Genomic DNA, 12,656 nt, shown 5'->3' on the forward strand with positions numbered 1-12,656 from the left:
ATTTTTCTCATTAAGAAAAGTAAAGGAAGAAGAATTAAAAGAGAAAAGTTCAAAGAAAAATGTTGTGTTTGTATTTCCCCCCCTAAAAAGCCACTTGTTTTCTGAAGATGTGGACTTTTTTTCTTGAAAAGTAGGCCCTCATTTTTTTAGGCTGGGACCTCCTTATTTTAAGAACAAAGAAGAGAAAATGTTAAGTCAATGCTCTGTTTGCACTTTTTAGTTTATGTTTTCTGAGTTGACTTTTTTACTTGAAGTGTACGGTAGGTCTTCAATTCTTCAGGTTGGGACCTCTTTAATTTACGAGAAAAAGGAGTTATTCCACTCTGTTTGCACTTTTTTATTTATTTTATTCTGAGGTTTCTGTTTTCTTTAATCTGAAATAAAGGCCTTGAATTTATTTTTCTGGGACTACTTTTATTTAAGGTAAAAGAGATAGTTGTGGGGCGGCACGGTGGTGTAGTGGTTAGCGCCGTCGCCTCACAGCAAGAAGGTCTGGGTTTGAGCCCCATGGCCGGCGAGGGCCTTTCTATGCAGAGTTTGCATGTTCTCCCCGTGTCCACGTGGGTTTCCTCCGGGTGCTCCGGTTTCCCCCACAGTCCAAAGACATGCAGGTTAGGTTAACTGGTGACTCTAAATTGACGGTAGGTGTGAATGTGAGTGTGAATGGTTGTCTGTGTCTATGTGTCAGCCCTGTGATGACCTGGCGACTTGTCCAGGCTGTACCCCGCCTTTTGCCTGTAGTCAGCTGGGATAGGCTCCAGCTTGCCTGCGACCCTGTAGAACAGGATAAAGCGGCTAGAGATAATAAGATGAGATGAGTTGTGCACTCAGTTCATTTCCTGCATTGGAAATTAACAATAAATATTGTTGAAACCATATGAAAATGTGGACATAGGGGAAGGCTATAAGACACAAGCTGGACTTCGGTTCGGACCTTCTACTTGGACAAAATTTAATAACTGGACTTCAGTGACTTTTAATTGAATACCCCTGGTCTAGATATTATCACCAATAATCACATTCACCCCAGTGACACCACACCACAGTATAGTGTTATGTACAGAACCATCACTGTTCAGATCTATGCATTTTGTGTTATTCTGTACTGCTCTGAGCCAAGGTAATGAGGCAAGTTAGTGTTTGTGAAGTGATCTGACCTGGCAGCCATCATAGTTGGCATGGATGTAGTGTGTGTGTTGGTGTGTGAGCTCCTCTCCATTGCTGGCCCTGAAGCGCAGAGCTTGTTTGTATGTGAGTGTGGTGCGGTCGAGCCAGCCAGCAGAATTCTGACACTGATAGGTGAATGACTGATGTGCTGCTGCACTCAACAGCTTCAGGAAACCCATCTGTACCACATGCACTGGGTTCCCATCCTCATCCACGTACTGGAACTGCACCAGGATAGACAGGACATAAGCAAGTGTTAGACTTAATAACACACACACACACACACACACACACACACACACACACACACACACACACACACACACACACACACCTGTGATCCTTTCCTGAAGTTGCTGTACCAGGTTCCAGGTTTCTCCTTGTTCCATGCAGAGAGCTTCACCTGTCAATCATTAACAAAAACTTCTGATAGTCAAAGATACAGCATTATAGTATTATTATACAGTGCCTTGAAAAAGTATTCATACCCCTTGAACTTTTTCACATTTTTCCACCTTATAACCACAAACTTAAAAGTTTTTTTTATTGAGATTTTATGTGATAGACCAACACAGAGTAGCACAGAATTGTGAAGTGAAATGAAAATGATAAATGGTCTTCAAAATTTTAAACAAATAAAAATCTGAAAAATGTGATGTGCATTAGTATTCAGCCCCCCTGCATCAATACTTTGTAGAGCCACCTTTTGCTGCAATTACAGCTGCAAGTCTTTTGTGGTATGTCTCTACCAGCTTTGCACATCTAGACACTGAAATTTTTGCCCATTCTTCTTTGCAAAATAGCTCAAGCTCAGCCAGATTGGATGGAGAGCGTCTGTGAACAGCAATTTTCAAGTCTTGCCACAGATGCTCAATGGGATTTAGGTCTGGACTTTGACTGGGCCATTCTAACACATGAATATTCTTTGATCTAAACCATTCCATTGTAGCTCTGGCTGTATGTTTAGGGTCATTGTCTTGCTGGAAGGTGAATCTCCTTCCCAGTCTCAAGTCTTTTGCAGCCTCCAACAGGTTTTCTTCCAGGATTGCCCTGTATTTAGCTCCATCCATCTTCCCATCAACTCTGACCAGCTTCCCTGTCCCTGCTGAAGAAAAGCATCCCCATAGCATGATGCTGCCACCACCATATTTCACAGTGGGGATGGTGTGTGCAGGGTGATGAGCAGTGTTAGTTTTCTGCCAAACATAGCGCTTTGCATTTAGGCCAAAAAGTTCAACTTTGGTCTCATCTGACCAAAGCACCTTCTTCCACATGTTTGCTGTGTCCCCTACATGGCTTCTGGCAAACTGCAAATGGGATTTCTTATGCCTGTCTTTCAAAAATGGCTTTCTTCTTGCCACTCTTCCAAAAAGGCCAGATTTGTGGAGTGTACGACTTATAGTTGTCCTGTGCACAGATTCTCCCACCTGAGCTGTGGATTTCTGCAGCTCCTCCAGAGTGATCATGGGCCTCTTGGCTGCTTCTCTGACCAGTGCTCTCCTTGCTCGCTCTGTCAGTTTAGGTGGATGGCCATGTCTTGGTAGGTTTGCGGTTGTGCCATACTTTTTCCATTTTTGAATGATGGATTGAACAGTGCTTCTTGAGATATTCAGAGCTTGGGATATTTTTTTATAACCTAACCCTGCTTTAAACTTCTCCAGAACTTTATCCCTGACCTGTCTGGTGAGTTCTTTGGTCTTCATGATGCTGTTTGTTCTTCAGTGTTCTCTAACAAACCACTGAGGCCTTCACAGAACAAGTGTATTTATGCTGAGAGTAAATTACACACAGTAGAACTCTATTAACTAATTAGATGACTTCTGAAGGCAATTGATTGCACTGGATTGTATTTAGAGGTATCAGAGTACAGGGGGCTGAATACTAATGCACACCACATTTTTCAGATTTTTATTTGTTTAAAATTTTGAAGACCATTTATCATTTTCGTTTCACTTCACAATTATGTGCTACTCTGTGTTGGTCTATCACATAAAATCTCAATAAAAAATTTTTAAGTTTGTGGTTGTAACGTGGAAAAATGTGAAAAAGTTCAAGGGGTATGAATACTTTTTCAAGGCACTGTAACTATATATATTATAACAGATAGGTAAAGTGCATCTCACCGCCCGGTGCTTGCTGCGTGGATGCAGACAGGTCTCTCCCTCTGCTGTGAAATTACAGAAAACCTTAAAGGCATCTCTGTGGCAGCCCTGATTGGGATCGATCCAATACACCCCTGAAATCAAGGGAACAGCAGCACATGTAAGTGTGTATAGCCAATTTAAAAATGGGGTTTGCTAACCTGATAGCTAGCTCACTCACTTCTTCCAGCTTGTCCCACTTACATGTGTGGGGTTACTGCCATGTGGACCTTACTGATCCACATCATATTAATTGGAGCATAGTTTTACACCAGATGCCCTTCATGCTGCAACCCTCCCATTTCCAGGCTTGGCAAACAACCATTCACACCTATGGACAATTCAGAGTAGCCAGTTAACCTAACCGCATGTATTTGGACTGTGGGGGAAACTGAAGCCCCAGAAAACAGACACAGGGAGAACATGCAAACTCCACACACAAAAGCCCCCACCAGTCACTGGACTTGAACCCAGAACCTTTTTGCTGTGAGGGAACAGTGCTAACCACAGCACTACCATGCCACCCACCTGCTTGCTAATAGGATAAATAGCATATACACTCATGGGCTCATGTGGTCTGAACTAAAAGAAAGCTAATGCTGTCCTAACTCTGTGCAAAAGCTTAAGATATTTGATAAAATTTGAATATCACAAACTTGATCATGTGATGTTCATAACAACTTTTCTTTCTTCAGCTGCTTAGTATAAGATAGTAATTGTAGTTACACTATATATTAGTGTAACATACATGTAGCACTGTACTAATTAACTAATTAGATTAGCTCACATTAATAGTAGCCATCTGACATTACATAGCAAGCCACGTTTACTAGAAAGCTGGCTAACGTTAAGTGGACTATCCATCCATCCATTATCCATAACCACTTATCCTGTGCAGGGTCGCAGGCAAGCTGGAGCCTATCCCAGCTGACTACGGGTGAAAGGCGGGGTACACCCTGGACAAGTTGCCAGGTCATCACAGGGTTGACACATAGACACAGACAACCATTCACACTCACACTCTCACCTACCGTCAATTTAGAGTCACCAGTTAACCTAACCTGCATGTCTTTGGACTGTGGGGGAAACCGGAGCACCCGGAGGAAACCCACACAGACACAGGGAGAACATGCAAACTCCACACAGAAAGGCCCTCGCCGGCCACGGGGCTCGAACCCAGACCTTCTTGCTGTGAGGCGACGGCGCTAACCACTACACCACTCATATTACATCATGATGTCATGATGTAATATGAGTTTGTGATTGGCAGATTACATTAACTGCTTTTGTTTACATTTATTAATGGCATCACCTGCCATTTTGAAAAGGAAATTGTATTTGAACATGCAGTCCAGCTGCAGCAATGCCTTCCGGGTAGGTTGTGATCCTGAAATTTTAAATTATGTTGACTTGATTCTCTTCTAGCTTCCATTTAACTTCATTTGAGTAATGGAAAGGCTCTGAGGATGATTCTGACCAAGAGGAAATGAAGACTGGAAAATGTTATGGAACAGTATTGGAATGTACCTCTTGAATGTGTTTGATTGGCTGGCATTCTTTTTATGACATGATTCTTTTACTAGGTGGACAAAACTTTTATTTAAAACACACACACACACACACACCATCAGGTAAGTCAGTGTGACACATCCAGAGCTCCTTGCAGGTACGAGCTGGACTGTGGTAGGTTCCCTTTGGAATGCGCAAACCCTCCACCTCTGTCCTCATGGAGGCCAGAGACACAAAAACATCATCCATATCCTTTACTCCTTCACCAGTTCCATCACTTTGCATGCCATCCACCATCTCCTCTTCTTCCTCCTCTCCATCTATCTCTCCGATGCTCTCTCCCTCAGTCTGAGAGTGATGTCTTCGCCTCCTTCCTCTGGAGAAAGGAGTGGAATTTGCTGCAGGAAAACCCTACAAAAACACACATGTAAATAGCCATTATTCCATGTCAGTTTATTCTGACATGCTTATGGTTAAAAAAAAATTGGACTGCCAAGAGAAGGCTACAATTCTGGCCTTGGATTTGACCAAAATAATCTGTTCAGAGAGGCAGGTACCTTCAAAAATGAATCTACACTATGAAGTGATAATGTTATCCAAACATGCTGCTTAGTTAGGGACTCTACCTGAAACGGTCAGTTTGTGTGGTGTGTTTAACTCACTGGAGGACCAGGTGGACCAATGGGCCCAGGATCTCCTCGTGGTCCAATGGGGCCCTGAAAAACCAAAACACATTAGACTTTGTGCATGTTATGTTTGTGTGCATGCATGTGTAAAAGTGTAGCTGTGTGTCTCACCTGATTGCCTTTTGACCCTTTTTGTCCCATAGATCCCTGGAGGACAGGTAGGCAGGTTACACACAAACACACACCTTACCTCACACAACTGCACAGAATTTACATTTTAGATTTTGCATCATAGTGTGTGTGTCTGAGACTGTGAGACTTACAGAGAGTCCAGGTAAGCCAGGGGGTCCATTGGGACCATAAGGACCAACTGCACCCTAAACAATGAGTGTGTATGTGAGAGAGAAACATTCAACCCACTAACATAACTATAAGTGTGGGTATGTGGGTGTGCTGACCTCATCTCCTTTGGGTCCCTGTATCCCCTGGATACCAGGAAGCCCACGGTCTCCCTTCTCTCCTATTTCACCAGGAGGACCAATCAGGCCAATCAGACCTCCATGACCCTGTAATACAGATATTAATAATGCACAACATTCTTCACCAATATGACTAGTGGAAATAACATCACTAACCAATCAGGTCATCCTTTTATACCTTTTCTCCTTTCCTGCCAGAGTCCCCTTTTAGTCCTGGCAAACCATCAGGACCCTGAACATAACAAGAGAAAAACATCCAAACTTAATGTTGTTCAAAGTCAAAGGTCTAAGGTTAAATGTGAGCCTCTGCCCCAAACCTACAGTACCATTGGCCCTGGAGGTCCTGTTTGACCCAGGGGTCCACTTACACCCTGCTCTCCCTGAAAGACAGATATACAAACATCCAGAGTGTCAACAAGCTCCATTTGTTGATGTCAATGTTTTTAGAGACAAGTGACCCACCGCTGGTCCTGGGATCCCCCGAAGTCCCTGAGGTCCTGATTTCCCAGGGTTCCCCTGAGCACCAACTGGACCTGTTTTCCCCAGGGCTCCCTCATAACCCCAAGCACCCTGAAACAGAAATTAGCAGGGCTGTCACAGAACTCTTGGCTGTTCCAGACCCTGTTTAGGAAGTGAGCCAGTTTGAGAACCAACTTTTAGGTTCCTAACACATTATAGGACAATAATAACAAATCAGCAAGGATCTGGAAGAAAAGTGGCTAGAAAACTACAGAGAACTAGGGGAACTTTCAGAAGTCCTCAAGAGTACATTACCATTATATGTAGGAGTTATCAGGAATGTGTCATAAAAATATAACTGTAAAGGATCTTGTGAGTTTCATGTTTGATTTTCATGAAACTCTATTTACTTAGAGTCTATACACAAACTAAAGGTACCATCACAGCCATGGATTAGGATCAAAGAATTAGACTTGTGATTATAGTTGAGTGTTTTTATTTGTTGTGAATGTGTAGGTTCTCAAATATAACATTAGCATCAGTCTTAGTAATGTAGTTCTGATTCAGTTTGTTGCAATTGCCTGTAAAAAATATCCTTCCAACAATAATTTACAACAGTAATCTACAAATATGTTTACCTTAGCTCCTTTCAGACCAGGCTTCCCCTGTTTCCCTGGTTGCCCTAAATGGCCCTACAGAGAGACAGACAGATTAAGATCTCTACAAACAAGGTTTCCCACAAGGATGCCATCATTACTCCTGTCATTAAGGTTACATTTGGTTTCCACAAAGAGCTAAATATATGTACAAGCCCCTCACAACTCACCCTTCTTCCTGGACGTCCAGGAGGACCAGGCTCTCCAGAAGCTCCTGGGGGTCCCTGTTAACAGAGATCAGAATGGGGGTGAGAATAAAAAGAATTCAACTATATAAAAATAAACAAACATAAACAAGGAAATAATTACTTACAGATTTCCCAGGATCTCCATTGTCTCCTTTAGCGCCAGGAACTCCATCAATACCCTGAAAGAGACAAGACTGATGTCATCAATGAAATAAACTACAAGCTACATATTCTTAGCATTTTCGAATCACAAGAAGTTGCAAATTTTGTCACCTCTCTCACATCTTGACACTCTTCGCATTTCTCTGACATTCTTATGGATGTGGTTTTAGCTGTTTGGTCATTAAATCAAGTGAACAATATGTTTCCTATTTTGTAGCTTTGTTTAATATGCTACCAAAGTGTGAGAATAAATAACAGACATGGGCCCATCTGGTTTACCAAATCATAATGATGGTTCTCTCATTCTCACTAGCACACTGCTTAGTAATAGCATTAGCACATAACCTACCAAGCTTTATATGTTAGAGTTTGAAGTAATGGATGTTTATTACTTTGAATGCCAAAAAAGAGATAAGCCATGTGGTTTATTGTTTAGAATTAAAAGAGCAGTCTTTCCAGTCAGTTTTGTTTGTCAGTCTTTTCGAATGCCAGACAGCCTTCACATGATTGGCGAAACAAAATGAAAATTAATTTGCATAAACTTTTCGAGCAGCAGAACAGTGAATCAGATTCTTGTGCAAAGACTGAGCAGAACTCTTAATTATAATAAATACCATCATATGTCATCATCACTGGAAGAGTTGCAGGAAAAGTTCTGACTGGTTGTCTCATCTCATCTCATTATCTCTAGCCGCTTTATCCTGTTCTACAGGGTCGCAGGCAAGCTGGAGCCTATCCCAGCTGACTACGGGTGAAAGGCGGGGTACACCCTGGACAAGTCGCCAGGTCATCACAGGGCTGACACATAGACACAGACAACCATTCACACTCACATTCACACCTACGCTCAATTTAGAGTCACCAGTTAACCTAACCTGCATGTCTTTGGACTGTGGGGGAAACCGGAGCACCCGGAGGAAACCCACGCGGACACGGGGAGAACATGCAAACTCCGCACAGAAAGGCCCTCGCCGGCCACGGGGCTCGAACCCAGACCTTCTTGCTGTGAGGCGACAGCGCTAACCACTACACCACCGTGCCGCCCATCTGACTGGTTGTGAAAGGTTTAAATGAAAGGTTTTGTTTAAGACAGGTGATGAATAAGTCACTTACATCAGGACCAGGCTCTCCGGGAGCTCCCGGGTCTCCTGGAAGACCAATAGGACCCTAAGGCAGAGAGAAAGTGAAAGTAAAAGTCAAATAAAGATGTTACCATGAAGCACACACAAACTTGACATTCGTACACACTCACTATGCTGCCCTTGGCTCCATCCTCCCCTGATGGTCCTCGAGCACCTGGAGGTCCTGCAGCTCCTGGAGATCCAGTGTCTCCTTTCTCCCCCTGATCACCTTTCTCCCCCTGCACACACAATAAGAACCATGTATCCACTACTGGACATTTTTACAGAACCCAAGAACTCCATCATGGAACCAGAGCAGGTTTTACTTTTGATATTTTACAGTTTCCGCAATGTGATGGACATGCAACCAAGAAACCTGTCTAAGAACAATGCTGATATTCATGACAGTTCCTGAACCATTAGGTTCCTGAACCATTAGGTTCCTTAACAAGTTCCTGAACCATGACCAGGGACATGTCACTTTCCATGAGATAAAGTGAGATTTTACTCACTGGGCTTCCAGACAATCCTACAGGTCCAGGATCACCTGATTCACCATCCTCTCCCTACAGAATGACATCATCATCATCATCACTACAATTATTGGCTCTCTCTGTTTCCCTCTCTGTCTATCTTTCTCTTTGTCCTTGTCAATATCTTTCCATCTCAATCCCTGTCTTTCTCTTTGTTTGTCTCTGACACTCTCTCTCACCTTCTCTCCCACGACTCCTGGTTGGCCACGAACTCCAGGTCTGCCCGGAGGACCCTGTTTAACACACACACACACACAGAGTTTTTGATTATTGATTTGACCTCTGTGTGCTTTTTGAAAACACAAACATATTATATATACACAGGGCCGTTGACAGCTTTGGCTGGGCCCGGGACAAAATAATCCGAGTGGGCCCCCCCAAATAATCTGAGTGCCCCCCCCCCCACACACACACACACATACGCGCGCACGCACATCGCCACACAGCAACCACCCACACCCAACCCCTCTTTTCACAGTCTCCATTCACTCCAACCCTTAAATAACAGGTATTCCAAGCCCATTATAACAGTCAACCATTTTATTTCAACATTTCAACATATTTACAGTTTGAACATTTCCTTAGTCTGCAACTATTCAGGTGCGAAATGCAATGCGCCGGACTTTTGCTGTGGCAAAGTCGTCAATAAGGTCATTGAAGTCCAGCTTCTTTGCAAGTTCGCGCTCTATAGAGAGCATAGCCAGCCCATTGAGCCTCTCCTGTGACATGTTTGAGCGCAGGTAGCTGATAAACCAAAATGATTGTTTACGGGATGGAACTGGACCTCAATGAGAACGGTGTTATGGCTTTCCCAAAATCTGAACATAGAAGCATCACCACTAGTGATGTGTACAGTGAGTTTTTCAGTGTATTTTTTGTCTTGTTTTTCATAAACGTCCTTTCCGTACTCGATTTAGAATGTTACAAAAAAAATTGACACCCTCCCAACCACGTAACATTAGCCTATCTGACCTGGGGGCTGACACGTTTATTACGGATAAACCAAAAGGATTACAACGTTCCCTGGATATAGAACTGGACCGAGAAGATTTCAAAATCTTAACGTGTAAGCAACAACAATAAAACAGAGGTTGTTTTATTCATTTAGGGCTTATTAGGCTACTTTCATTAATTGCGCTTTTCATACAGGCCTATCATTTTTCACTTGAGCAAGGAAATTGTTTGAAGAGTATCCAGTCTAAGCGAAAGTTTAATGTTTTGCAACAGACTAACCTCAAAACACCCCATTTATAGCCCATTCGTTACATTAAACTCTATCTAGCTGGCAATTTCACATGCCGTCCTATCTACACGGGATGATTTCCAACAAAATAAGGTTTAATTAACAAGAGGCAGCGTTCCACGGGCTTTCAGCTAACCGGAGTCCAGCTCAGCGCAGCTCAGCAAGCGTGCCTAAAACATTTGGATATGATTGCGGGCCAATGTGTTATTCTTTGCTTCATTGAGATATATGCAACACAGTGTTATTAAACCGATATGTTTATGAAATAATTCAATGCCCTGTGAATTTCAGTGTTCACTCAGTGTACCCTGCTATCCCCTATTTTATAATTATGAATGGCGCGTCGCGCGTGCTGGGGTTACATTACGGGGCTGGAAAAAAGTTATCTGTGTCTTACCTGGCTCAGCTGCATCATCTGAATCTTTTCTAAAATATCTATGCAGTGAGCCCCTGAGGCTCTTGGCTTCTTCATCTCTTTTTCTCTTTTCTTTTCTTTGCTCCTGACTTGTGCATGTTGGCAAACGGGCTCGCACGCTTATTGTCGAAGTGTTATGATGGAATAGTGCCATGTTATTTGGCGCCTTAATCAAAGACCAAACCATTTCTGCATTAGGGGTGGTAGGTGGGTTCTTGAATCTATTTTCGAAGACAATAAAGGCAAAAGAACCAGAAATCATTCATTGAATGCAAATATAGCACATTTTTCTCCCCCAAATCAACACATTTTGAAATGAAACAGAATGATTAATGGCATCTTCATGAGGGACCAGTTCTGGGCCCCCCCTCATGCCTGGGCCCGGGACAAAATACCCGGTTGTCCCCCCCTGTCGACGGCCCTGTATATACATACATTTCTTTGTGTTTCAAAATGCACACAGAGGTCAAATCAATAATCAAAGTGTGTGTGTGTGTGTGTGTGTGTGTGTGTGTGTGTGTGTACACGTACCTGTCCACCACTTGGACCCTGAGGCCCTTGAGGCCCCATCTGACCAGGAGGACCCTTAAACCAGAAAGAGGTCAGAGGTCACTTCTGGATTAAACTAAAGTGTCACTCTAAAATTAACACTATAATTAAAATTTTATACGAACATAGAAAAAAGATCTAAAACTATGAGAAGTTCAGTGATGTCATTTTAAATTGGTGGAAAGAGATACAGGAACAGAAAGTGATCTCACAATGGGTCCAGAGTGTCCACTTTCTCCCTTCTCTCCTGGAATTCCAGGCATTCCCTAAATTACAAACATTTATATCATTAATGTTAAATATGTACAAGTAATTGGTGTTTACTGTACAAGCAGTAGAGTGTGCTCTGATTGGCTGGGTGTTGTACAGTGTATTCTGATTGGCTGGGTGCTCTACAGTGTGTTCTAATTGGCTGAGAGCAGTACAGACTGGCTGAGCATTGGGAGGAGTATGGAATGTTCTGATTGCCTGAGAGTTAAGAGAAGTACAATGTGTTCTGATTGATATATTATCACGCTGCTTCTTTAGACATGGTACCTGAAGTCCCACTGGTCCAGTAGCTCCTTTAAAGCCTCGTACTCCTTCATCTCCTTTCTGCCCGTACATACCCTGTTGCCCTGGGGGTCCAGGCTCCCCGTCCACACCCTGGATGGCAAAGAGACAGTGTTAAGGTCGTTCATATTCAATGTCTGACGTGATGGCTTTCATTCTAAGTCTGAACACCATGTTTTTTTCAGTTTAATCTGAACTTCCCAGGGACTTGAGGCCAACAAAAGACTCACAAGCTCAGTTTGCATGGCTCTGATTAACAAACAGGAGAGGAAGCCTATTCCCACCAGTCCTACAACAGAACACTTCTGCTACTTTAAATTCCCAACTCCCAGACACAGACTGCAAATTGGTACAAATCCATTATTACTGAATTCATTCCATTTTCTCACCGGTGTTCCTGGCTGTCCCTCTGGTCCCTGAGCCCCAACTGGACCTGGAGGTCCCTGTGCAGATCAACACACACAAATATCTATCAAAAAAGCACTACAGTATGTTACAAAGTCATGGTACCTTGTTTAGAGGAGACTAGTACTTCTAACATCTTTCATTTTGTATGATTAGATCCCCCCCATTTCCTCCAATTCCAATTGGTCTTACAAATTCCCACCCACAAGCTAACTCTCCTCTATCACATTACAACTGCCAGTCAGAGAGAGGTGGGGCAAGCATATGCTTCCAACCTCATGATGCTAACTTCCAAACTGCTGTGTCACCAGGCAGTGAAGCACACTCCCAGGAAAGGACCTTCTTCTGCATACATGAGCTCACAGGTGCCCACAATTGGCTAGTGTTGCTGTAAATGACAAGGGAAAGAGACCGGTGGATGCTCTTCCCACCCAAAGAGCATGGTCAATTT

At 43.1% G+C, this 12,656-nt stretch overlaps 1 protein-coding gene across 1 annotated transcript in view; it reads right to left on the reverse strand.

Annotated features, from left to right (window-relative positions):
- Positions 1-12,656, reverse strand: part of col5a3b (collagen, type V, alpha 3b) — a 120,769-nt gene that overhangs the window by 16,461 nt on the left and 91,652 nt on the right. Inside the window, exons 44-65 of the mRNA XM_060899323.1 lie at positions 12,190-12,243; positions 11,786-11,893; positions 11,461-11,514; positions 11,231-11,284; positions 9,221-9,274; positions 9,021-9,074; positions 8,640-8,747; positions 8,501-8,554; positions 7,351-7,404; positions 7,208-7,261; positions 7,020-7,073; positions 6,385-6,492; positions 6,249-6,302; positions 6,101-6,154; positions 5,902-6,009; positions 5,767-5,820; positions 5,615-5,650; positions 5,480-5,533; positions 4,934-5,228; positions 3,291-3,403; positions 1,502-1,570; positions 1,158-1,391 (exon numbers count right to left, since the gene is read on the reverse strand). Coding sequence (XP_060755306.1) covers positions 1,158-1,391; positions 1,502-1,570; positions 3,291-3,403; positions 4,934-5,228; positions 5,480-5,533; positions 5,615-5,650; positions 5,767-5,820; positions 5,902-6,009; positions 6,101-6,154; positions 6,249-6,302; positions 6,385-6,492; positions 7,020-7,073; positions 7,208-7,261; positions 7,351-7,404; positions 8,501-8,554; positions 8,640-8,747; positions 9,021-9,074; positions 9,221-9,274; positions 11,231-11,284; positions 11,461-11,514; positions 11,786-11,893; positions 12,190-12,243 — 1,881 coding nt within the window. The remainder of the gene's footprint in view (positions 1-1,157; positions 1,392-1,501; positions 1,571-3,290; positions 3,404-4,933; positions 5,229-5,479; positions 5,534-5,614; positions 5,651-5,766; positions 5,821-5,901; positions 6,010-6,100; positions 6,155-6,248; positions 6,303-6,384; positions 6,493-7,019; positions 7,074-7,207; positions 7,262-7,350; positions 7,405-8,500; positions 8,555-8,639; positions 8,748-9,020; positions 9,075-9,220; positions 9,275-11,230; positions 11,285-11,460; positions 11,515-11,785; positions 11,894-12,189; positions 12,244-12,656) is intronic.

The sequence above is a fragment of the Neoarius graeffei genome, chromosome 18 (assembly GCF_027579695.1).
Source record: "Neoarius graeffei isolate fNeoGra1 chromosome 18, fNeoGra1.pri, whole genome shotgun sequence".
Lineage (NCBI taxonomy): Eukaryota > Metazoa > Chordata > Actinopteri > Siluriformes > Ariidae > Neoarius > Neoarius graeffei.